We start from the raw sequence: 27,048 nt of genomic DNA, 5'->3' as shown, positions 1-27,048 counted from the left end.
GTACTAACGACTCCAATTTTATAATTTTCATAATAACTAATTATAATAAAAGCGTCAAAATAAATTAGAACGAAATTGTTAACTTTGTTTTTAGGCATGGACCAGGTTCATTAATGTGTCAGAAAAAGCAAAAAAACACTCATAAAAAACTTTTAGACCAGTCTAAGAAAAGAAAATACATATACTCACAAAAAACATTTAAACCATATTAATCCAGAAATTAGAAAAATCAGATAAAACTGGGTGTAGAGACAAGGTTTAAGAGTGTAAACACCTCTTCATTCGATCAAATTGTCAATCGTTTTCGCGTGTGCAATCAACTTTAGTGTAATCATACAAGTTGGTAGTTCTCTCCCTTCCTTTTCTGCTAGATTTGTCAAAAAGCTACTCACTTTATTATTAACTTTTTACACATTTTTTTCTCTTTTTATGTTTGTTAATTATAAAATAATATCTTAAAAAAGACTCCTATTTAGTTAGCCGTTCGAGCTTTATATGATTTATAGCGTGGAACAACTAAACTACTACTATTCCTTTAGGCCACCATTCAACTAGCTAGGAATAACTTGTGTATTGGTCCCAAAATTGTGTACGATTTTCAACCTATTTTAAGCGTCTCAAATGATCTATTTCGTTGTCCGAAAACAAATAAAGTCCCTTTTGTTTGAATAGCTTATTTGATCAATTAATGTACTTTATGCCGGTGTTAAAATGTGAAAAAAAAATCTGCTTACCACTAAAAACGGTAGCTTTTAACGTATTTTGAGTGAGCTAAAATGATTTAAGATGAATAATTGAATGATACTCGGTACCATAAAAATATATAGATATTTGAATGATCATGTGTTTTTTAAAATATAAAAGTTAATTTTGGTGAATAACTAGTATAGAACCCGTTTATTATCCAAACTAATAAAAATTTATATAAAATCTGAACTATAGTGGTAGACAATTATCATCAAAATATAGTTTTTAGATAGTTTTCAAATTAAAATTAATGATGGATAAATTTGTCATTGCTCCATTTAGTGTCTTATATATTAAAAATAAAATAAAATAAGGGTACATAGATAAAATTATTTTCATACTCATTCATCACTTGTATCAAGCATACATTTATTTTAATCTACCCTTCACTTTGATACCCGTCCTCAATACTCGTCATGTCTACCTCATTACCTGATCACTTAACAAGTTAACATCTATCCCAAACATTTACTTTATTCAGCTAAAGATGACTTTGAGGAGGGTTGGTGTCTCCACACCGTACGTGCTGAAATTATCACACCCACCATCCATGATAGGAATGATATCCACTCCTTCCAACCCCATCTCGACGGGTACAAAATAAAATGTATTACTGCTCCATCACCCACCCGTGTATCCACACCCGCCTCAAACCCACCCCTAGACTCAACTTTTGTTTTGGTAAGAGAGTTTAGATTCTTAAAGTATATTTTAGAGTCTTTACAATCCGCTGTTGATTAAAGTAATTGAGTAAAAAAAATCAATTAGATGAAGGATAAGAGAAGTAGGCGGGTCCAATCTAAAATCCATACCTGCAGCAAATGCATTTTTTAACCCCATCATCCATGCACCAGGCTTTCCTCCATCTCACCACTTGAGGCGGGTGTGAGGGGGATCTCCCGAGCCATCATAAAAAAGAATATGACATATTTGTACAGATATATATTTATTAAACAAATAATTTTAGAACTCACTCCACCCTCCCCACCGATCTAAAATGACATGGTCCCCACTTGTTTAATTACTCCAACCCCACTTGTTTCATTACTTTATTTTATTCAATTTTTCTTCTTAATACCCGTGCCCGACCAAGTGTATCCCTTAAATACATACGGAGGGAGTATTAATTTTCAACATATTACAGACCTGGAATGGATTAGTGTAGGCAAGAAAATAAAAGTTTGGCTTATTTTGAGAACTCAAAAGTTGGGATTATTTTGGAATAATCCAAAGTTGAGATTATTTTGAGAAGAAGGGTGAAAGTTAAGATTATTCATGTCATTTTTTTCCTTCCTTTTATTGTGTTCTCGTGATATAAATATATCTTTCAATAAAATGTAAATATATGAGATGTGATATTAATGGTCAAATGAGTTGATGATAGCCATATATATTTAATAGGATTTTTTTTCTAATAAAGACAAAAAATTCACAATGTTTTGGAAATCTATATCATGATGTATACTAAGTATAACAAAGCATGTTAAATTAGTAGTATATTTAAATTAAGAAATTTATTTCTATAAACAAATAAGTACGTCGTAGTATAATCAATTACTACCATAGGTAATTAGAAGGTTCTAGGTAAAAATATACGAAATATATCAAATTATACTATTATAGGTTAATTATTTATATTATAAGAGAGACAATTGAGATAGCAAAATTTGTTAGCTCCACACCAATTTTCCTCTCTTTTAGGGTGCGTTCTATTCAGCTGCTTTTCACTTATGTTTTCTGAACTTATATTATCTAAACTTAATAAAATTTATTTTACTTATAATTGTACTTGGGCTCCGTTTATTTGGACTTATTATGTCTAAACTTATCTTAACTTATCTGGACTTAACTAAACATATCTGAACTTATCTGAACTTATTTTATCTGAATAATTTTTTTTTTCCTGAAATATTATTGTTATTGTTATTGTTATGGTTATTATTATTATTATTATTATTATTATTATTATTATTATTATTATTATTATTATTATTATTATTATTATTATTATTATTATTATTATAACCGATCTGTGTAGAAAATATCGATATCATGTCCAAATCAAAACCGATATGTCCAAATTATGTCCAGCTCAAAATCGATATGTCTAGATCATATCTAGGTCAGAAACAATATATCCAAATGATGTCCATATTAGAACTGATGTGTCTAACCGGTCTGTCAAGATTAGAACCCATATATTCATATCAAAACCAATCTGCCTATATTAGAACTGATATGTCTATATCATGTCCAGATCAGAACCAATCTATCCAAATCATGTCATATTAGAACTAATGTGTCTAATCAATTTGTCCGGATCAGAACTGATTTGTCACGATCATAACTAATATGTCCAAATCATGTGCAGATTATAAAAAAATTGTACACATCAGAACCAGCTAGCTTGTCCAGACCAAAACCGAATATATATATATATATATATATATATATATATATATATATATATATATATATATATATATATATATATATATATATATATAATTTTTCTATAGACATATATAACTGATATGTCCTGATCATCCAGATAACTGATATATTCATCCAGATTATGTCAAAATCCGAACCATATATTCAGATCAAAATCGATATGTCCAGATCTTGTACAAATAAGAATAGATTTCTCCAGATCATGTCCAAATAAGAATCTATCTATCCATTTTATAACCAATCTGTCCATGTCTCCATATCATGTTCAAATCAGAACTCGTGTGTTCCAATCAAAATAAGTTTATCAAGATCATGTCCATATCAAAATCAATTTATCCATGTTATGTTAAGATCAGAACTCATATGAACAGATCAGAACTGATATATCTAGCCATGTCCAGATCAAAATTATATATTTAGATCAAACCCGATCTGTCGGATCATGTCCACATCAGAACCCATATATTTAGGGTACGTAATTATGTGTAAAACATATCCGGATCAGAACCCATATATCTAGATCATAACCAATATGTTTATATCATGTCCAGATCATAACCGATCTATATAGATCATGTCAAGGTCTATCTAATACTATAAGGAATAGTTAAATCATGAACAAAGTCAAATAATTAAGTAATGTGAAAATTTCAATAACAATATTATAAATTTGAATCATTTAGTTTACATGTAAATTGTTTAATATAATAATGATAAATTTTTTTATTTAAATCTTAATTATGAAAAATTAGATCAGTTCACATCAGATCAGATTAGAAAAAATAAAATTCAGATCAGGTCAGATCATGCGAAATAAAGTAAACTAAACGGGGCCTTAGTCAATATTATTTAATCATCTACCTTTATCTTTGTCGTCACCCCAATCTAAAATCCAAACTCACTCCATCATCAATTGTGATGTAGCATTTATATATATATATATATATATATATATATATATATATATATATATATATATATATATATATATATATATATATATATATATATATATATATATATATATATATATATATATATATATATAGAACCGATAAAAATATATCTCAATTTTGTAATCTATAAAGTACTTACTCCCTCCATTCTTAAATATTAGTAATGTTTTGACTTTTCAACTCAATATTTCAACGTAAATATCTCCAAATACGTATGTTAGAAAAAATATACTCCGTATTTATTTGATATTGTTAAAATACACATTAAGACGAAAAAAATAAGATCTCACATGAATGTGTTTTGAAGTATGTATTGGAAAGAAATTAGAAGATGCTATTCAATTGTAAATAGTGTTAAGAATTCAAAAATGACTAATATTCGAGAACAGAGGGAGTATTTAGTTTCTTTTATAGCTTTGTTAGAATTCCTAATTGTGTAAACATATCAGCATATACGTAGAATGATTGATATATATTCTTTGACATATTTAGTGTAACTAATACTCCGTAACTTATTACATAATTAGATCTTTGACATATTTAGTGTAACTAATAACTCATAACTATTTCTAATTATGAAAGATCCCGCAACAGTGAATATAATTTAGGAATAATTATAAATTAACATAAATTTCTAGATAATATTTAAGTGAATATTGTTTTAATTATAGACATGTGTTAGCCATGAACGATCTTCTTGTATTTTAGTATATAGCATATATATTTGGTAAAAAGCCATTAACCATTTGATATTACGGAATCTGTATATATTTAAGGGAGATTATGGATTTATAGGGTTGTAAAATATTTGATGTTGTATTTTTTTTTTTTAAAGTTTAATAACTTATATTAAAGGAGAGGCGAATCAATGAGTGACATTTGTCATCACCACATTGATTTCCTCTCTTTTAGTATAATACTAGTATAATACCCGTGCGATGCACGGTTTATAATCTAAATAAAATCATATGAAATCTAAACTATAGTGGCAGACATTTATCATCGAAATAAAACTTATAAATATTCTCCTAATTAAAATTGAATTGATAAATTTGTTATTTTCCCATTCGTATTTATTTATTAAATTTTTTAAAACAAATAAGGGTACATAATCAAAATTATTTCCATATTCTTTTATCATCTCTGTCAAGCATTAAGTAGTTGTACGCCATCCGCCATTTCACTTTGATAGTCATACTCACTTCATACTCACGTAACCCATCTACTTCATTACCCGATCACTTAACATCTACGCATTCATTTACTTTATTTAGGTAGAGACGACTTTGAGGCGGGGTGGGACCTCCACCCCCGTACCAGCCTAAATATTCTCATCCCCATCCTCACAATTCACGATAGAAATGGTACCCACTCCTCTATCCCCGTTTGGAGGGGTAAAAAATAAAATACACCCTCGCTCTCTCACTCACCAGATATTCTCCTAATTAAAACAATGAAGGATAAATTTGTTATTGCCCATTTCCGTATCTTATTTATTAAAAAAAGTAAACCAATAATGGTACATGGACAAATTTTTTCATCCCCATTCATCACCCCCCTGTCAGACAAAGTTATCTCATCCACCTTTCTTTCGGTAGTCATACCCACTTAATACTCGCCTTATTTACCTCATTATTTGATCAACTTACGCCTACCCACCCCTTCCAATCCCCGTCTCGAGAGGTCGTGTACAAAATAAATTTATCCACGCTCCATCACCCACCTGTGTAAAGTCACTCCTAGATTCAACTTTTTTTTTGTAAAAGAGTTTTAAGTTGCAAAACTATGTTTTGGCGTCTTCGACAATTTAGTTGTTTTAGTATAATACCCATCCCCGCAAAAAACCCTTTTCCCTAAAATATATATAATTTATTTATTTTATTTTTCTATCATTTTGAATAAATGGTTTTTAAAGGGAGAAACTATTGGATTACATAATAGGACAATAATAGATATCACATAATAATAATAATTTGTTCTAAATTATTTTGGAAATATTTTAGTCAAATCGGTATATCAATAATAGAAAATATTAAGGGATGATTCTCAGTGTAAAGAACAAAATGAGACACCCTAAACGAAATATTATTTTCAAAATTATTTTGGAAATATTTTAGTCAAATCGATATATCAATAATAGAAAATATTAAGAGATGATTCTCAGTGTAAAGAACAAAATGAGACACCCTAAACGAAATACGTAAAGAACAAAAAGAGAGGGAGAGAGTACACTGTTATAAATTTAATAAATTAATTGTACATAAAATATCTTTTCTTCTCGTTTAATATAAAAATCCTGGCGTTATATCATTTAAATAAAATATACTAAGATGAAATTATGTTAGACAGTGTAAGATGGTTAGGCTTAGCCGCTTAGGCATAATTTTTGACAGAATATTAAGGCATTTATGTGATGATATAAAAGGGAAGATTCTCTGTGTAAAGAACAAAATGAGACACCCTAAACGGAATACGTAAAGAACAAAAAGAGACTGAGAGAGTAAATGTTATAAATTTAATAAATTAATTGTACATAAAATATTTTGTCTTCTCGTTACAATACAAATTCCGACATTATATCATATATATAAGATATACTAAGATGAAATTATGTTAGGCAGTCTAAGATATTAGGCTTGAAATATTGGACATGAGATATTATGCGTTAAGTATTACTGTATTAGGCATAGTATTGTGTTACTCCGTATATATTAGTGTTAGAACACGTAGAATATTTCAATATGGAAATAATTCTTACAATATTTTTTTGCTAAATTTTAATGAGTATGTAATTCGTAAACTTAGTAATAAAGTCAAGATATTATTTTGTTTCAATTTTTTAAGTTTAATTAATTAATATTAAAAGAGAGGCCAATCAATGAGTGACATTTGTCATCACCACATTGATTTCCTCTCTTTTAGTATATTATATAGATATAAATTCCGAAAAAGGCTCAGTAAATATTACAATTAAATAAAAAGTAGTTCAATCAAATTCTTTTCTTTTCTCCTCTCTTTCTTGTCTAAAATGTTAGCTTCAATTGATGGATGTTGTAGAGCCATCGTTTGTTGGTGATTAATTAACAACAAATTTAGTTACTTTTCGATCCTTTTTAAAAAATAAACGGTTTTTTCATGAAATGTCCCCGAGGTTTCACGAAACGCACCAAATACACCTGCGCGTTTCAAAATACATAATATACCCCCTTTTTTTAAAAAAAATGCATCAAATGCCCTTAAATGTCCTTAATGACTAACGGCTGTTAACTCCGTTAGTATTAACCTCTAATTGCCTCTAATTAACTCTAGCTAACAAATAACCTAATTACAATTCAAATCACAAAATCAAGCATAAACTAATCAAAAACTATGGACAACCAATTAAAGAGAGAATTAAAGAATAAAAGAGAGAGTTAATTATACCATTAATAATTGAATTTGAAGCCCAAAATTGAAGAACCAATATTCTGAAAATAAAGAACAGAACTAAGGGAGAGAGAAAAAGAAACTGAAAGTTTCTGAATTCCAATCCCAGAAAACTAAAATCCAACACAAATTTGAACTCCAAAGTGCTCTAATCTACCTTAACAGTTGTTGCTGTCCCTTTACATACGCTGTTGCTGCTATTTTTGAACAAAATCAGAATACTCAAGAATAAAAAATGAGAAGAAGGAAGAAGCAAGAAAAATCTCCAACTCTAAACTGAAATTCTAGCTACCGATTCCAATTTCTAATTTCTCTCTAATCTATCTTCTCTGCGCTATACCCCCCTCCCTAATCGGAGCTCATATTCCTCCTCTTATGTGCTGCTGCTGCCCTATTTTGTTCCCTCCCCCGTCGAACAGCCCCGTCGCAAAAATGAATTAGCCCAGAAAAATAGGGGTTGTTTGTTCCATGTTGTTGTGCAACTTTGTTCTTCGTCCTTCGAATCCAACCCCCCAAATTCGCAAAAAAATCAGCCCAGAAATAGGGGCAACACAATGTTCATGTGTGGCCGCACAAAATTGATACGGGTACGTGCACGGTTTCATCAAACTTCAATTCACGATTTCAATTCACTCGAAAATCTGGGTTCAAATATTTTGGGATTTGAGTTAGCAATTGAAGTTTGACGAAGATGGGTTCACCATTTTGATACCCAGAAAAAGGAGATGTGAGATTGAGAGGAGAGAGGGAATTTTGAGTTAATTAGGGTTCATTAGGTGTTAAATAGGATTAATTAGGCTAATCAGTAGTTAATTAGGGTTAATTTAGGATTAGTTAGATTAATCAAGAGTTAATGTTAACGGAGTTAGACTTCCGTTAAGTCTAGGGGCATTTGGTGCAAATAAGTTTAAATAGGGGTATATTATGTATTTTGAAACGCGCAGGTGTATTTGGTGCGTTTCGTGAAACTTCAGGGGTATTTCATGAAAAAACCGAAAAATAAATAAATAAGTAACTCTATTGTTAACGTTTAACGGAGTATATAATAATAAATTTTTAAATAACCAACACGGATGGTTTAGGATCATTTTTTTAAAAAAAATAAAAAAAATACAAGAAGTTTACAAGATTGAAGAGTTGAAAAAACAACCTTAGTGTGTCTTTTTTTCTCAATTTGTATGTGCATAGATAAATTAAACATGGTCAAGATATATAGTGCATGCAATGCAACGCATGGCATGAGAATTTTTTTGACAGGATGGTATGGGAGTTATGTAAAAATCAATTACTCGATAGCAGGGCCGTCTCTGGCAATTTGGAGGTCCTGTGCTAAAATACAGATATTGTGCTCTATAGTTTTTATGGGCAATTATTTAATGTAAAACACAAAATATCATATTAATATTGTTTTATTTATATAAAATATAGTGTCAAATTAACAATATGGTTTAACGTTTTATGTGTGATGGACATGGAAAAATAAAATAAAAAAGGGGGCAAGTGAAGAATTGAAACCTGGTCTTGGCTACCACATTTACGAGTCCTTACCAACTAAACAAAGATTATATAATACATAACAAAGCAGGTGCATGTGAAATATATAATATTTGTTCTTGGGGGTTTAACCAACATAATTCTTGTCCAGGCCCAAAATTTTGTGGCCCAATGTTGTAGGTACGCCTGGACCTCCCTTTAGCCTGCCCTGCTCGATAGAGTACGAGTTAAAATTTAGATCGAGAATTTGGATTTGAATATTTGATTACTACGGAGTAGCTATTAGAACAAACTATTGTAATGGTCATTTGGCATACTACATAGTAGTGTAACGATGTATTGTCATCCAAGACTTTATTGTGATAAAACAATAAGGATTCAAAGTTACGTCAGATTTAAAACTATTATCGTAACAAATTAGCCTGTTCTCATTTATTTCCCCACTAGTTCGATCTTATTCAAGATCAAATGAAAAAGCCTTGTGATTTCTCATTAATTTAAACCAAAGTTAATATATTTATCAACTTCCAAACACCATCAATTACATTCACATCCTAAACTTAAACCCTAAATCAAATAAATAAAAGAAAAAACAACTGAATTAAGAAATAATAATTAAAAATAATTATAATTAAGCCGTTAGGTTCTCCAAACTAGTAGTTCCGTACACCGGCAACTCCTCATAATACCGACTAACACCAAGTGAGCTCAAATTTTCCAATTCAAAAAGATCTGAGCTCGCACAACTTCCATTATCATCATCATCATCTTCTTCTTCATCATCTACCTCCTCCATTTCTTCATCATCGTCGTCGTCGCCGCAATGTTTGTTCAAACTCGATACATGACGCTGTTGAATGTTGCCGCAATTCGTTTTGATCATCATCATCAATGCGTCAATCTCTTTCTCTCTCCTCCGTTTCTGCTGCTGATCTAGGGTTTTGCCGCCGAATTGTGTATTCGATATGAGCTTCTCAAAATCTCGATTCGAGTTCTTCTGTAACGATTTATGGCCGTCTTCGTCGACAATTACACTTACTGGATAGAATCTCACTGATCGCTTTGTTCCTGGAGTACTGGATGATTTCCCGGACGACGACGATGATGGCGTTTTGTTGCTCAAGCATGACCTCGAGAACGACGATGCTGTCGAACATGTTGAGTTCGTCGTTTCCGTCATTGCAGTCTTCGCCGGCGTATTGAGCTTTATCTCCGGCGAATTTATCACCGGAGAACCGCTTGTGTTTCTGAAGATTGAATTTAGAAACGCTGCAATTCTCCTACCTGGAGAAACTGGAGAAGTGTTCTGCTGCTTTGATTTCTTCAGTTCGCCGTAGATCTTCAGCGCGCGAGATTTCGTCTTCGTGAAGATTCTCGAAGACGAATGATCGCTCGAAGAGGAGCGAGGAGTACTGAGATTCGTGAAGCATAACGACGACGATGACGAATCATCTGAATTAACTCTTGGTATACTGGGAACAGATTTCTGACGAACGATCCTGATCTTCTGATCAATCACATCGCCTAGATGAAAATGTTTCCGCTGCGGTGGTTGCTGCGGCGGCTGTTGCGGTTGTTGTTGTTGTCTCTCCATCCATGACTCAATCATAATTGCACGGCGGAGATCAACCGTCTCCAAGGTACTATCACTTCTCATTTTATTTCTACGATTTTTCGCAGCTTCTTCATTACTATTACAATCAGTACTTTGGTTAACAATGCTTCTCGTGGGGGAGGTAGGGGTAGTACGGGGATAGTCGTCATCCTCGTCAATCGACCGATAAATGGCGTCGAGGAGGATGGAGGAGAATGAAGGGTTCTTACCCCTCCTTTTGTGTGTAACATTGTTGTGAACTGTAGTCTCAATTTTAGACATGCTAATTAACAATGTTGCAACAAGAACAATGTTATTGATATAACTCTAGCAATAACTAGTTAAGTAGTAGTAGACTAGTACTAGTAGTATGAACTTAGATGAGAGATTTTCATGCTATATAAGAAGAGAGCATGTGAAAGAAATTGTAGCAGTTGTCTGCTAAGAGAATGTCAAAAGCTGCACACACTAAGGCGTAATTAGTGAGAAAACATCACCATGTGATCTAACACAAACACAAACACAAACACGAACACTCTGGTGTACCTTCGTCCTAATTTATCAACACCCTAATTCACAACAGTGTACAATACAATAGACTTTTTTATGAGCAAGTGGTCGTGAGTACGTACATGTGTTGGAGATTTTGAAATTAGAATAAGGAGAGAGAAAATGCAATGAAGAGTTTATTTTTGGGTGTGTGTGTGTTATGGGGTTAAGGAATAAGGGAAATGAGTATATATGAACAGGGGAAGAAGGGAGATGCGCGCGTGCGGGTGGGAAGAAAGGTGGAAAGAGGGGGAAAAGAAAGGCTGACAGCTTGATTAGTGAAATGAAATAATAAGGTCGGTTAACTTTTATTACTGTGAGTTTATTAGTCAGATTACTGTTTGTTTGTTTGTTGGTTTGTTTTGATTGCTCTGTTTTTATTTTTTGTTAGTTGCTTTTTGTAAAGTTTGTTTTACAGTGACTTTGTTTGCACATTACACGTTCGTGTGTGTGGATTACTTTATTTATTTGTCAATTTATGACTAATCTCACCTGGTTTGGACTTTACTAGACTCCTACTAATTTAAATTTGAGTCGGGTTAAATACATTTCAATTGGGATAGGTCTTTACTCTTTAATACTCCCTCCATAAAAAAAAAAAAAAAAAAAAGATACATTTTGACAGGCACATAGTTTTAGGAGAGTGAGTTGAATTTATTAAAATAAGATGAAAGTGAGATAGTGGGTGAATTATTTATTATAGAAACAAGATGATGTAAGTAAGTGTGGAGGCCACAAAAAAAGAGAAATATTACGGAGTAATATAATGGATGCGGGGACTAAAACTTGTCAAAAAAAAATGTATCTCTTTTTAAAATACAGAGAGAGTAAGACTGACATAGAGTAAACTGTACTGAAGGTCCCTAAACTTTGCCAAAAGGAGCAGTTAGGTCCCTCAAGTTTCAAAAGGAGCATTTAGGTCCCTCAAAATGGATGGAAAACGCTGCTTTTTGTTTTCCGTCACTAACGTCCGTTAAAATGCATTTAATAATATTAAAAATTATTAAAATAAAAGGAGAATTAATATACACGTAGATTAATGATTGAAAACAGATGATTTTGATGAAAATAAGCGTTTTCCAATCACTTAGCCTTTTCAACTTACTTTTTCAATGTGTACACGTGGAAACCCTTCCAACTTCCCTCGTTTTTTCTGGTTCCTTCCTAATAATGTTTTGGCGGTAATTTTTTACTGTTCCCAACCCTATTTCCCCCCTTTTCACTTCCTATTTATATGGTCCCCCCCCATTTTCACTCTCAGTTGTCTTTTTGCCATTTACTCACTCAAACACTTAAGAGAATTAGAAGTTATTACTCTGAGTTTTCTGCAAAAAAATGGGTTCTTGCGTATCAAACAAAAGGTCTGCTGATTCCAAGTGGGAAGCTCTCACCAGGAAGAGAACAAGAACAAGAATATCCAGATGGGACGAAGGTATTTTCATTCAATTTGTCGGTTTTTTCAATAAATGTTTGCAGTTGAGCCATGATAAATTAGGGCTTTTTTGTTAAGTAACTTTTTCCCAAAATTGGTGCATGCATGTTCTTGATTGTGGTGTTTTATATGTTAATTTAAACAATCGTGGGCTGATTTCGCATAATTTATCAATTGAAGTTGGAATTAGGGTTTCGTCCGTTTTTACTTTCCAATATTTAATTCGAATTGATGCTTGCATGTTCTTGAAAATGGTGTTTAATATGTTAAATTATACAATTGTTGCCTAACTTGGAATTAATTTAAACTAGATTTTGTAGTAATTAGGGTTTCACTTACTGTTTTTGATTCACTTAAATAAAAAACAAAGTTTGATTAATTCGAATTGATGCTTGCATTTTCTTGAAAATGGTGTTTCTTTAAACTATTGTTTCTTAATTTAGAAGTATTTTAATCTAGATTCCGTATAATAATTAGGGTTTACTTACTGTTTTATTGACTTTGGCCGTTACTTTGACTTTAGGAGCCCATGCTTTAAGGGAGGCACACCCCCTTTGCCATCATCAGGACATTCTAATCACCCAGATCTTCCCCAGGCTGGACTGGGAGGGGCAGTCTGCTGTGCAGAGTGTGTGCAAGCAGTGGCGTCGGTGGGCCAAGCTGCGGTACCGCCTCCCATACCACTACCCTCAAGGATGCTACCGTGCATGGCTGCGTGAGTGGGTCATCATGGACATCATTGACAATGATGGTCGTGACTTCCACGCCTGGTTGGACAAGGACATGACCGTCTACTTTGACGGCTTCCCCCTCCTTTTCAAGGAAGAGGAGGAGTAGCTGGTGGTGGAGGCCATGCAGGGTGGGTGGTGGTGGCGCTGGTGGTGGCCCCTCTTTTGTCAAGCTTTTGTTGATCCAGCTTGTTTATAGCTTTTTTTATTTTTAATTTTCAAGGACAATTACATTACTACTGTCATTGCAATGTTGGTTTTTGTGGAAGGTGACAAATGTTGGTTTTTGGTATTTGTCACTGCTATGACAGTAGTTTATACTTAACCGTAGGCTTCTCCCTCAATAGTGGATTGAGGTTGTAATGTAAGGGTTGAAGCCTACCCTTTTGTAAATTCAAATGGAATGATCATGATGAATGAATGAAGATAACTGTTTCCTTTTGTTATCTCTTGTGTTGTTATTCAAGCTTTCATTTGGTTTGATTTCTTAAAGTTTTGTTCTTTTAATTGATATTGTTTTAACTTTGATCAGATGATGTTGATGATTTGACTTTGAACCCTTGCATATATGTGCATCATGGTGGTGAATGGGTTGTGCAAGGTGATATGGTTTATATTGGGGGGAGGGTGGATGTCTTTGATTACATCCATGAGAATGCAGATGGCAAATATGTTAAGGAATTAGTGGATAGTTTAGGTTATAATGATATAGAGAAAGTACATTTCTGGGACCCTAGGAAAGAATTCAAGAATGGGGTTAGGTTTTTAGGTTTTGATAGTAGTACTTGTGACCCTTTCTTAGCTTTACTCTTTGAATACAAAAGCATTCATATATACATTGAACATAAAATCAAACCCACCTACAACTTTAACCTAAACAGGAGTGCAGGAGGGGGAGGAGGGAGAGGTAGCTTCCTTGAGTTGTTGAATACTGATGTGGTTGACTTAAATTCTGATTATGTGGAACCACCTTTTACAGTACTCCCACCCAAACAAACTGAAACTCAACCTGAAACTCAACCTGAACCTCATATTCAACCTCAAAATGTGCCTCAACCTGAAATTGATTATGATTCAGAGGGTACAGATGAAGATGATGATGAGTTAGCCACTGCTAGGTCTAAGATATCTGATGATATGAGAAGGGAAAAGGCTTATTTTGAGGAGTTAGTAATGCTGAAAAAACTAGCAGAAAGTAAAGTAGAAGGTGGTCTGAATTTGGGGGATGACTTTGATGGATACAGTGACTTAGACAGCCCTAGTGAGTCAGAAGATGAGGATGATGTTGGTTACTTAGTTGCACCACAACACCATAAGAGGGGGAGAGGGAAACAGAAGCAAAACGACACTGAAACTGAAGAGAGGGAAGCCACTTTTTATGTTGGGCAACAGTTTGAGAATCCAAAGACATTTAGGAAAGCAATCATAGATTATTCAATTGATAAAGGAAGAAACATTCCATTTTCTAAAAATGATTCCACTAGGGTTTGTGCAGAGTGTGAGCACAAAGATAAAGGTTGTAAATGGAGAATTTGGGCTTCATGGGAGAGAGGAAGAAGGTCATTTACAGTGAAAACATTTGTCAGTGAGCACACTTGTGGTAGGACACCTATCATTAAGAAGATGACTTCACATTGGATTGCAGAACACTACCAGAATCTGTTTAAGGTTAACCCTTACATGAGAGTGCAAGATATTCAGGAAACCATTTGGTTAGAAAAGGGTATAAGGGTGAGCAAAGACAAGGCTGCCAGGGCTAGGAGAAGGGGTCAAGCACTCATTGTTGGTGAATACAAAGAGCAGTATGCATTACTCCCAAGGTATGCAGCTGAGATACTAAGAAGCAATCCAGGGAACACAGTGAAGTTGAAGTTGGATGCAAATGTGTTTGACAGACTGTATTTGTGTTTTGAGGCACTTAGGAAAGGGTTCTTGGCAGGATGCAGACCTTTCATATCACTTGATGGATGTTTCTTAAAGGGACCATTTGGGGGTCAATTGTTAGTAGCAGTAGGGAGGGATGGAAACAATCAAATGTTCCCTTTGGCTTGGGCTGTTTGTGAGGTTGAGAGCACTGACACATGGAGTTGGTTTCTAGAACTTCTAGCTACTGATTTAGGCACTAGTGAAGGAGCATGGTACACTTTCATGTCTGACCAACAAAAGGGTTTACTTGCTGCTGTGTCAAATGTGTTTCCACAAGCTGAAAGTAGGGTGTGTGCAAGGCATGTGTACTGTAACTTTAGGGGAGTGTTTGGAGGTGGTTTAGAGTACAGAAAACAATTTTGGACTATTGCAAAAAGCAACACAGTAAATCACTTCAATGAAAACATTGAAGTAATGAGGGGTATTTCACATGAAGCTGCTGAAGACCTACTGAAAAGGAACTACAAGAAATGGTGTAGGGCATTCTACACTCCATTATCTTGTTGTGACAGTGTAGACAACAACATGAGTGAGGTGTTTAATGCATACATCTTGAGTGCAAGACACAAGCCTATTATTACCATGTTGGAAGATATTAGAGAGGGTTTGATGGAAAGACTGCATAAGAAAAGAGATTTCATTGGGAAAAAGGAGATAATGTTGTGTCCTATGATCCAAATTCAGTTAGAGAAACACAAAATTTGGGCTAGGGGTTGGAATGCATACTGGGATGGTGGGTTTTGCTATGGAGTAAGAGAAGGTGCAACACAGGTTAAGTATGTGGTGGATCTGAACCAACATACTTGCAGTTGCAATGCATGGCAGGTGAGTGGGATTCCATGCAAACATGCAATTGTTGCTATATGGAATAAAGTAGACCACCCAGAACAATATGTCAATGCATATTTCTGCAAACAGACCTACATGAAGGCATATGAATTTTTGTTAGAGCCTTTAAATGGTCCTCAAGAGTGGCCTACTTCTGATAGCATTGTTGTGGCTCCAAAGGTGAAAAAGGTCAATGGAAGACCTAAAACAAAGAGGAGATATGGTGTTGGAGAGGTAACTGCATCTGGTAAGCTGAAGAGAACAGGTTGTTCTATGAAATGCAGCTTATGTGGTGTGATAGGCCACAACAAAAGGGGTTGCAAGAATGCCCCTAAGCAACAACAACACAGCAACAATCATGCTACTGCAGAGAAGACCACACCACAGCAACAACACCCAAGAACCAGTTCAGCTATACCAATGCACAATAGGGGTGTGGGTATTTATACCTACCCAAATGGGTATCAAAGAATAGCTACTGTAAGTCATTCAATATACTCAAATTCTTTCTTACATGTTACTTTACTGTACTGAAGCCAACTTGTTCCTAATTTGTTTTAATTAATGCAGCCTATATCACAACACTTCCCCACACCACAGAGGCAAAGACCTCCTGCAGCTTTCTATTCTGATCATGGGGGTGAGCAAACCATCTACTCCTTCCCTGCACATGACTTCCCATTGTCACAGACTCAACCAAGTCAAGGACACACAATATCAAGCCAAGCATTGCAGGATCTTGCAATGGCTAGAAGATTAGAAAAAAGACCATGAGGTTAGATTTTATTGAATTTAAAGTCTTCATTACATTTCATTAGTGCAGATCATTACATTTTACCTACCCACTTAACCCACTTAACTTAAAACAAACCAGATAAAAAAAAACAGAACCACTAGGATTACAACCCACACTTCACATTTCACACTAATAGGTCTTCTCATCTTGCTCATCACATAGTCTGCCTCCCTCTTCCTTGCATAATTGTTAGCTTCACTAAGTTTTGTCCTAAAACTATCAACTTCAGCAGCAAGGCTTTGTTTATCTTGCATTAACCCTAGTATGACAATTGTTTGCCAAGTTGTTGGTTCTTGTTCATCAATCCATCTAAAAAAGATGCAACCCCTTCTGTTTGTTTCAACATCATAATCTGGACAAGCAATGAACCTCCTTCCAGGATTTTCTTTTGTCCATGCCTTTTGAATGGATACTGTGAATCCACAGTAGCACCTCTTAGGGTGTTCATTATCACCATTGTTGAACAAAGAGATAGCCCTGTTCATCATTCTGCAAATAAATTACGTTTTAATAATTTATTCCTAAATATGTTTAATTATTGTTAAAATAAGCTAACTTAAGATTTACAAAAAAATGGCAGAAAAATACCTTTTTATGTTGAGAAGAGTCAGCTATGGTGGAGCAACAGAGAAAAAACACAGAGCAGAAGATGGAGAAGAAAGAATTTTTTTTTTAAGTGTTTTGTTGTTGTTTTGATGTGCATGGAATGTTAAATACTCTGTTTTTTGAGAGCCTCAACGGCTATATTTTTGTAAAAAGCTAACTGAAATGAATTTCCCTTTATTTAATTATTGGTAAATGGTAAATGTAACTGTTTTTTTGTCGTTTAGTACCTTTTATTTAGTTTCCTTTTAATTTAAATGCATTTTAACGGACGTTAGTGACGGAAAACAAAAAGCAGCGTTTTCCATCCAAACGCAGGGACCTAAATGCTCCTTTTGAAACTTGAGGGACCTAACTGCTCCTTTTGGCAAAGTTTAGGGACCTGCAGATCTATTTACTCGACTGACATATGAATAAGACTGTTGATGTCAGCATTAAAAGAAATTGAATTATACGATAACAAAGTCTAGACCATATGACTAATTGATTGATTGTACAAAATAATTAATTGAATATAGCTATTGATTACAATGTGTAACAATTTGATTAGATTATACAACTATCTGGCAAAAACTTAATCTTATGCATAAGACCGCCATATATAAGATTTTGTATTTCAATTGAAGCAAGTTCTCCAATTAATCGTTGTTCTAAAGACACAAATCCGATATTATAGGGTATGTTCATTATCAATTTTAGTTTTTGAATTTTGGTTTTATGGCTTCGAAATTCACGTGATTCGGATCAAAACTTGATTTAAAAATTAGTCATGTTTACAATATTTATAATATTGATCTTAATTTTGAAAACGGACAAAAAAAAATTGTGAGAAACTACTTTTGTTTGTTTTTAGTTTTCTAAAAATAGAAAAGTAATACAAAAAGTAATACCGAACACGCCCTTAGTTAATTAAGCTCAAACATTTCCTTTACCTGTTGATTTATACAGTCCTTGGTTTAATTTTCTATTTGATACTGTGAGATTTTTTGTTTTTGGTTGAGATATTGCAAATGCAAACAAATTTACTCTCTCGTTTGCAATATTCTTTGTCCATTACTGTTTTTCTATTAATAAAAAAAGGGATTTGATTGGTGGAAAATTCTACCTAAATCATTGTGAGTCAAAGTGGTAGTGCTTTTTTTGGATGTTTTCATGGAATAATGCAAGTGTTTTATCCAAATGTCCAATTTTCAACGGAGGAAATTATTGTATTGGCATAAAGGACTCTAAATTTATGATGGATATTTCATCCTTTTGAAAATAATCGACTACATTTGATTTGAGTCTTTTATAACCAACAAAATTAGTTCAAGGAGGAGAATCTTGCTATAATCCGGATTATTTTGCATGGTCTAGTTAAATCCATAAAAGATCTTTTGTCCCACACATTGAAGACATTAGATGATTGATGCAATGTGATTAAACTTAACAATTATAAAAGAATTGACTATTGAGGAGTGGATTTACTTAGAATATTTTTTAAAATAAATAACCAATAATCTATATAGAGTATGTCGAATATATAAGTTTTTCTTGCGTATAATTGTAAGTAACAAACGTCCTGATAATTGAACACTACTTAATATGACTAGATCGTAATATCGGACATTATAATTTGCTTGATTTCCAATGTTTAAATAGTTGTTGCGGTAGAAGTTAGGAGTACTAGGGTTTACTAATCCCCTAGTACTAGTAATTAAAAAAACGAATGTAGTTAGCTCGGCGATTACCTAGCTTGGGTAACTATTATATATTGGCACCAACCAAGAAGTTGACGAAGTTGGTGGGTTGGGTGGGTGGGTGGGCAGGGTCGTCTTAAATAATTTGGAGGTCATGTGCCAATTATGTATGTACTCCCTCCGTTCCGCAATACTTAAAACGGTTTGACCTGCACATAGTTTAATGCATTGTAATTGACTTAGTATTTAATTAGATGGTACGGAGTAGTTGAGAGTGGGGTATTTTTAATATAGATAGTAGAATGTGTGTCAAACTTTTAAAGGGGTAGGGGGATGGGGGGTGCATCACTTTTAATGTTCATTTTAGGGAGTAGGGATGTAGGTGGTTCATTGGATAAGTGAGAAATTGATATAATAATAATAAAAAAAAAAATCATTTTTATAAACATTGCAAATAATCCGGGATGACCTTATAAGGAAAGCGTTTCAAGTATTTCGGGACGGAGGGAGTACTAAATTTGGAGGCCCCCATGCATAATAAAGCACCGAAATTTTACTACATGTATACGTGTATACGGAGTACAAAAATTAGGGATGAGGTTAGGAATATAAGATCAAATAAACTCGTAAATAAAATGTGTACTACGATGTTTTTTTTTGTTTTTTTTGCTCTTCTCATTCAAATGAAAAAAAGTACGTGTAAAAAAAAGGAAAACGAGCAAAAACCTTCCTATGAGATTCAAATCCGGGTCTCTGAAAACAAATGGACATTAAATTGGCTACTCATGTTGACCACCGTGACACTTTAGATTTAAGGAAATTTTGTGCAACACTACCTTTAAGTTTGGACGTTTTGTGAATTACTACCTTATAAAAAAGTTTTTTAATTTTGCTACCTTATAAGTTTGTTTAGTTTGAGTAACACTACCTTGTAACAGTTTCTGTCAAATTCCTCCGTTTGTGGGCCCCACCTCCAACGGCTATATTCAACTGCTTAACTCCCTTTCCCCCTTATTTAAACTTCCTGTAAAGTTTTATCAACCACATTCAACCAATTTTTCGGAAAAAAATCAAGAAATCTGGGTAATTTTTTTCTCAAAGCAAGATTCGCAATTTGGTTGAGGAATCGAGTAACCTAAAGGTGAGTGCATTAAATTCGTTCTTGTTCTTCAATTTCTGGGTTTATTTTTTCAATTTAGGGTTTTTGTTCTTGTTCAATTTTATTAAATTCGAATCCTTTTGATAAATTTAGCGTTTGAAACCTTTGAATTGTCATGTGAAAACAACTACATTGCAAAATTGGGTTCTTGAATTGACTAAAAATGTGGGTATTCGTGGTTTAAAATATCAATTTTGATCGTTATTTGCAATTTGGGGGTTTTTGATTGAGAAATCAAATACTAATAATTAGTTGTTTTAACTGTTGCAGGATGTCGAGTGGGTCTCCTTGTGCTTCAAAAAAATGTTATTGTGGCATTCCATCCAAGATGTTGACATCGTGGACAACTGATAACCCGGGGAGAAAATTCCTGACTTGTAAGTTCTCTGATGTACACACTGGTAGGAAAGGATGTGGTTGGTTTTATTGGGTTGATCCTGATGTTGTGGAGTGGCAAAGAGTCGTGACGAATGAACTGGTGGTGGAGAAGAGATTGCTGAAAACAGAGTTGAGGGTCATGATGACAGAATTGCAGAAGTTGGAGGATGACAAAGCCCTTCTTGTTGCTGCCAATGAGAGGCTTGAAAGGATATGCAATGGTGGAGTGGCTGGAATGAAGGGGACAAAGGATAAGGGCCAAGAAATTGCCCATTCTGTATTTTGGTTTGTTGTAGGATTAGTTGTTTGTTGTGTGTTGAAGTTTGTAATGAAGTTCCTCTAGTGTAAACGCGACAATGGAACGGGAAATTGGATTTCATGTAATGTAATGTAATGTTGTTGACATTAGTTGACTCTAATCATTTAATAATGGTAATTCTAGCTTATGACAATATCTTTTTGCATTAACTTGTGTTCGATTATTAGCTCCGTTTAATTGTGTACCGATTAAAACTTGGTTAGTATACTTGGTTAGTATACGTGCTCGTTTCACCTGTCATTCACCACAGAGGATAAATCTATAAATTAGGTAAAGTCCTTGAAGTCAACGGGAGTCAACTTTGGTCCATTGACTTAGTTTAAATGGAGGACAAATTTTTCTCAAATGAACCACACCTGAACATCATATATTCATAACAACAATTCAACAAGTGAACAACAAGAACAACAACTTGTTAAACCTGCACTTAACTGAAACGAGCCACGCGTGAGCCGAGCTCGAACGTCAAATATAATTAAGGGGCAAATGAATCTTTACACAGTGTTCCAATGTAAACCTTGCACCTAATTAGAATTGTCATTGCCAAAATGTAACCTTGTTGCTAATTAGAAACCTTAACTACTTGTTCAAAGGAATTACAACCAACAATACTTAAATATGCCACACTGGTTTCTTTGTTGTCTGCAATTTGGGTCTGAGTTTTGGAGGGAGTGATGTTTGAGGCTGATGAGTTGATGTTTGGCTGGATGGACCTGGATGCTGACTTGCTGTCTGACCTGGTTGCTGACTTGAGGTCTGACTGAGTGGAGGAGGTTGATAACTCCCTGTCTGACTGGATTGAGGTGGAGCATTAAATGTCTGTTGCATGGTAGCTGCACTTGAGTTTTGTTGCTGTGGTTGAGTGACTGATTCAGCATTATACCTCTGCATACACAACAGAAACACATATTGTTAATGACAATAGAAACACAGAAACAGATTCAGCTCTAAACAACAGAAACAATGTAAATACATGACAAAAACTCACCCTTAAAACTCTTGCAGCCCTCTTGTTTCTGTCAGCAACAACCCATGGGTTCTTGGAGGGATCCCTCCCTGGTTCCTTGGGCTGAATAACACCAGGTGGATTATTGCACTTTCTCTTGTTGTGGCCTGGTTGTTTACAGTTTGAGCAGTTATTCGGCTTTTTCCCTCGCTTCACAAACCTCTCCTCAGCATCCTCACCTGCTTCTTTCTTTCTCTTATGTGACTTACGCCTTCCTGGCATTTTCCTTAACAGTGGAGGCAAAGGTCGAGGCAAATCTGTTTTCTTCCACTGCTTCATCCCGGGCATTGGCTTGATATGAGGCGAGTAAGTTGCTAAGTATTTGGCCTTTGAGTAACACTCATGAACAAAATCTTCAGGCCTCCACCTCTTCTTCACAATACATGCATAAGCATGTGGACATGGTATTCCCGTTAACTCCCACCTAAAGCATGTGCATGTCAACTCCTTCAAATCTACCACATGCCTATCAAAAGCAGTTTCCACCTCCCACTCATCTAATCTAGAAGGACAGACTATACAATTCAAAGATGCTTCATAAACCCAAGCTAAAACCTTCTCAACAAATGGCATAAACCTCCCCTCATACTTTTGAATACCCTCCCACTTCTCAGCATTCCTTCTCATTACGTACCTCCTAATCCAATCTAGGCAGGTTATTATTGGTTTATCCCTAGCTTCCCTTATCACAGCATTAAATGTCTCACAAAGGTTGTTGAGCAACATGTTAGACCTAGAATTCGATCCAAATGCATGTCTACACCAATGAACAGGAGGTATGTCACTCAAGTAGTTATATGCATCCTCGTTTAGCTCTTTGATTTCAGCCATGTAAGAATCATGCCAATGCTATACATGTAACAAACAAAAACAAGGATGACATCAACAAACAATAACAAATGCTATACATTTATACATTTAGTGCGATTAAGTCCCGACTCGGGTACGTGTCCAAGTCACGATTCGGGAACGTGTCCAAGAAGCATGCTTTACTTTTCTACCCTAAACACACATGCTTTTAAAATAAAATCACAAGTGCAACCAAATTTAAGAATACGAGTCGATTTCTAAAATAAAATCACAAGTGCCGTCAAATCTAAGAATACGAGTAGATTTCTAACATGAAAGCCTAAATGCAAATAAATCTAAGAATACGAGTCGATTTCTAACATGAAAGCCTAAATGCAACTAAATCTAAGAATACGAGTCCATTTCTAACATGAAAGCCTAAATGCAACCAAGTTGAAGAATAGCAAACCTTAGTTGTTGATCTTGCTGCTGCCCAAAACAGGTCCTTATAGGCTGTGCCACTGAATTTATTCTTGAAGTTAGCCCATATGTGTCTAGCACAAAATCTGACCTCGGCTTTTGAACTCACAACAGATATAGCATCCAATAGTCCCTGAATTGAAACAATAAACAGAAACACAAGGTTAGTAAACCATCCAGAAACTGTACCTCATTGAACAAAAGAATAAAACTATATTACCTTTTGCCTATCAGACATAAGAGTCAATCCTTCTCCGTCATGGTGTCCTATGTCCTTCATCAGCAAATCAAGAAACCATGTCCAACTGTCAGCATTCTCAACTTCCACCACTGCCCAAGCTACGGGAAAAATATTGTTATTTCCATCTTTGCTCACAGCCACTAAGATCATTCCTGGATGAGCCCCTTTAAGGTGACAACCATCTACTCCAATCAGGGGCCTACATCCATTCTTAAAACCCACTTTGAGAGCCTCAAAACAGACGTACAATCTTTGAAAGAACGGAGTGGGGTTGTCTCTAATCTGGCATTGTACATAGGCTGAAGAACCAGGATTGTATTGAAGAATTGCATACCCATAGTCATACACAGCAGCATACTCATCTGCAGCATCCCCATACAGAATCAATTTGGCTCTAGCCCTAGCAAACCATGACTTGTAGTATCCAATATGTAGCCCCGTTTCCTTGTAAACCCTTTCCCTAACCTTAACAAGCCTCCAATATGGTTCTGACCTCCACTCCTCCAAATACTTCTCAGCTAACCACTCCGATGTGATTTTAGAACTTGAATGAACCACACCACAAGTATGCTTTAACCTTAAAGACTTGATCTGAAACGTTTCTTCCATCCTTAGTTTCTTCACATGAATCTTAAACCTACACTTATGTGGATCATCACACACACACTTTACAAGCTTTGCATGCTTTTTATCCCATGGACAACTACATCTATACCTACAATACACACTCACCCTCTTCCTTCCATTATGAAGAAGGTAGTAATCGTAGTGGTTCTCGATCGAATGATACCTTATCGCTTTCCTAACAGCATGAACACTCGGGAACTTTAAACCCAAACTGAGCACAATCTTTTTCTTGAAGTCTGACTCTGGATTAAAGGTAGGGTATGGATCTACTTCATCATCTGAACCACAAAGACTTCTAAGCTCCTCTGAATCATAATCCACCTCATGTTCTAGATCCACTTGTTCTTCCACCTCAGGTGCTAGATCCACTTGTTCTTCCACCTCAGGTGCTGCAACCTTATCTACCCTCTTATTTCCCCTCAACACAGTAGACAATGGCTCACAGAACAACTCATCCTCCTCTAGTTGTTTTCTGTCCTCTTCCCCTGGTTCAAACTCCACATCTAAATCTGAAAAGTCTGAATCACTTTCAGACCAATCACCAAACTCATCATTTTCAAATAAACAGTCCCCAGGATCCTTTTTCTTTCCTTTCCCCTTTTTCTTCCCTACTTTTCCTGCTTTTCCTTTGACCTTTTTCCCCTTCTGTGCTACACTCTTTCTCCTAGGGGTAGAGGTCTTCAAATCTGGACTAAGAAGAGGTGGGTTTGCAGGCAGAGGTGTTTTTGAAGGTTTTGTGGGAGTGGTGGTGGTATGAGGAGGGATTTCTGTTGGTTCTGTACTTGGAGTGTGAGGATCAACTGAAGATATATTTGAGGGAATAGGTTTAGGAACACTTGCTTTGACAGTGGCTGAAGCAATTGGCTTTTTTAATTGGGTTTTGTTGGGTTCTTTTACAGTGGATGGATTCTCACTTGGCCCTGTACCCTTTCCCATGTAAATCACATCAGGATCAAAACCAAGCCTTGGGCTTCTCCTAACTAGGGAAAACTTTGACTGAAGTGGTTCCATTTTCACTTGTTTTAGGGTCACTGTTGATGGGCCAGCAGGTTTGGTTGTAATGGGCTGGGTCAGTGTTCTTTGTGGCCCAGAAGGATTGCTTTGTGTAGCTTGTTTCAGTGGTCTTGGTGGTTTAAAGTTGGCAGTTTGGTAGGTAACAGATGGGCCAATAAAAGCTGGTTTGGATTCCTCAATAATGTACAAAATCACCCTGTTAGACCCATCTTTTGTCTCCAATAACCTCCCTATATCATCATGAGTGTGTATAATCTTCCTACCCTTAGTCAAATTCATCCCATGTAGCCTAAACCATACACTGAAATTCTCAATAATCCTCCCTATAGTTCCACTCATCCCTTTCATTACAAGCTCCCTCAAACTAAAAACAGTTAACTCATGCAACCACACTGTCAATCTAGTATACAACTTCCCACCAACATAATCAGTTTCCCCCTTATTGAAAACAAACTTTCCCCCCATCCATATTGCAAGATCAATGTAACCCAACTGCTCATTCCTACAATTTTAATTACCAAAAAAAATTAACTGCAAATCAACAGTGATTACAAAAAATTTAAAAAATCCCAAATCGAGTACATGTCCAAGTCCCGACTCGGGTACGTGTCCAAGTGTTCGACTTGGTTACACAACACGAACAAAAAAGTAACCACATGTAATCACTGTAAACTAATAAACTAATCAGTTATACTAATCTAATTTTTCCAATAATAAACAATTATTTCACAACACTAATCCAGAAACCCAATCCAGAAACCCTAGACATTAAAAAATTAGGGGTTTTTCAATTAAACAATCAATTAATCATTATTCACATTAAACAATCATTTAAACAATCATATTAAGGTTTCCAACAACATTAAACAATGAATTCGTGGATTTCAATGACAATAAAAAATTAGGGTTCTTGATTCAAAATTTCACAGTGCAATTAAAAAATTAGGGATTCCTAATTAAACAACTAATTAACCAATAATATCACATTAAGCTACTAAAATCGCATTGTTTTAACTGTTTAATACCTGATTTGGGATCCACCTTGTCGGTTCGTTGGCATTATCCCCTTTCCCTTATCCTTTGGACCACTTCCTGTCGTTTTCATCTTTCCAAGATCTCCTTTTGGACCACTGCGCGTAATAAAGAGAAGAATCTCTTGACTTGAAGAAGATTCAGAAGTGTAGCATCATCAATTATGGCTTTAGGGTTTGTGGTTGAGATTGAAGGAGAGAAGAATAAATGTGAAGCAGAGGAAAAGAAAAATGACAGAGGAAAGAGAAAGGAGAAGATAGAAGTTGGTGGGAAAGCAAATGGGGGGACATAGGAGTAATTTCAATTATGAAAATGGAGGGAAACGTTGGAGGTGGGGCCCACAAACGGAGGAATTTGACAGAAACTGTTACAAGGTAGTGTTACTCAAACTAAACAAACTTATAAGGTAGCAAAATTAAAAAACTTTTTTATAAGGTAGTAATTCACAAAACGTCCAAACTTAAAGGTAGTGTTGCACAAAATTTCCTAGATTTAATGATATTATGTTTTCAGGTATTGATGTTATACGTATACTACTGATGGCAGACTCTTCTACACCAAATTTGGGGCCCTTTGGGCCTTTATTTTTTGGGGGGCCCTGTGCTCTGTGGGTGGGTGGGCATTATACAGACTCTTGAGGCAATAGCAATAGTGCAAACCTCATCAAGGTTTATTTATGCCAAATCATTATTTTACAAATCCCATTTTCAACAAATCTTGTGCTAACAATAGACAAGCTTATTTAAAAATTTATCCAAGGGCTCATCCATATATCACTAGTATTTTATGCA

General features: G+C 34.9%; 4 protein-coding genes across 5 annotated transcripts; 2 read left to right on the top strand and 2 right to left on the bottom strand.

The window, feature by feature from the left end:
• Positions 1–9,546: 9,546 nt before the first annotated feature.
• On the bottom strand, positions 9,547–11,454 carry LOC110775745 (protein BIG GRAIN 1-like B). The gene has a single exon (XM_021980348.2). The coding sequence runs from the start codon at positions 10,951–10,953 to the stop codon at positions 9,709–9,711; it is 1,245 nt and encodes a 414-aa protein (XP_021836040.2). The 5' UTR covers positions 10,954–11,454; the 3' UTR covers positions 9,547–9,708.
• LOC110781146 (uncharacterized) lies at positions 10,581–16,909 on the top strand. Of its 2 annotated transcripts, XM_056836463.1 has the most exons (4): positions 10,585–10,717; positions 12,582–12,652; positions 13,176–16,614; positions 16,705–16,909. In XM_056836463.1, exons 3-4 carry the CDS (start codon positions 13,987–13,989, stop codon positions 16,906–16,908), a joined length of 2,832 nt encoding a protein of 943 aa, XP_056692441.1. In that variant the 5' UTR covers positions 10,585–10,717; positions 12,582–12,652; positions 13,176–13,986; the 3' UTR covers position 16,909. The 2 variants fall into 2 exon arrangements, with proteins under 2 accessions (XP_056692442.1, XP_056692441.1); XM_056836464.1 differs by lacking the exon at positions 12,582–12,652 and having other exon boundaries at positions 10,581–10,717.
• Positions 16,910–19,808: 2,899 nt separating this feature from the next.
• On the top strand, positions 19,809–21,201 carry LOC130467743 (uncharacterized). Its single transcript, XM_056836465.1, has 2 exons — positions 19,809–20,353; positions 20,642–21,201. Exon 2 carries the CDS (start codon positions 20,643–20,645, stop codon positions 21,090–21,092), a length of 450 nt encoding a protein of 149 aa, XP_056692443.1. The 5' UTR covers positions 19,809–20,353; position 20,642; the 3' UTR covers positions 21,093–21,201.
• Positions 21,202–21,425: 224 nt separating this feature from the next.
• On the bottom strand, positions 21,426–26,740 carry LOC130467742 (uncharacterized). The gene is made up of 5 exons (XM_056836462.1): positions 26,251–26,740; positions 23,564–25,727; positions 23,333–23,476; positions 22,057–22,923; positions 21,426–21,953 (listed from the first exon to the last, which is right to left on the bottom strand). Exons 1-5 carry the CDS (start codon positions 26,328–26,330, stop codon positions 21,681–21,683), a joined length of 3,528 nt encoding a protein of 1,175 aa, XP_056692440.1. The 5' UTR covers positions 26,331–26,740; the 3' UTR covers positions 21,426–21,680.
• Between the last annotated feature and the right edge of the window lie 308 nt (positions 26,741–27,048).

Source organism: Spinacia oleracea, chromosome 2 (genome assembly GCF_020520425.1).
Source record: "Spinacia oleracea cultivar Varoflay chromosome 2, BTI_SOV_V1, whole genome shotgun sequence".
In the NCBI taxonomy this organism is placed as follows: domain Eukaryota; kingdom Viridiplantae; phylum Streptophyta; class Magnoliopsida; order Caryophyllales; family Amaranthaceae; genus Spinacia; species Spinacia oleracea.
The sequence above is the reverse complement of the archived record's forward strand: the minus strand, read 5'-3'. Positions and strand labels throughout refer to the sequence as shown.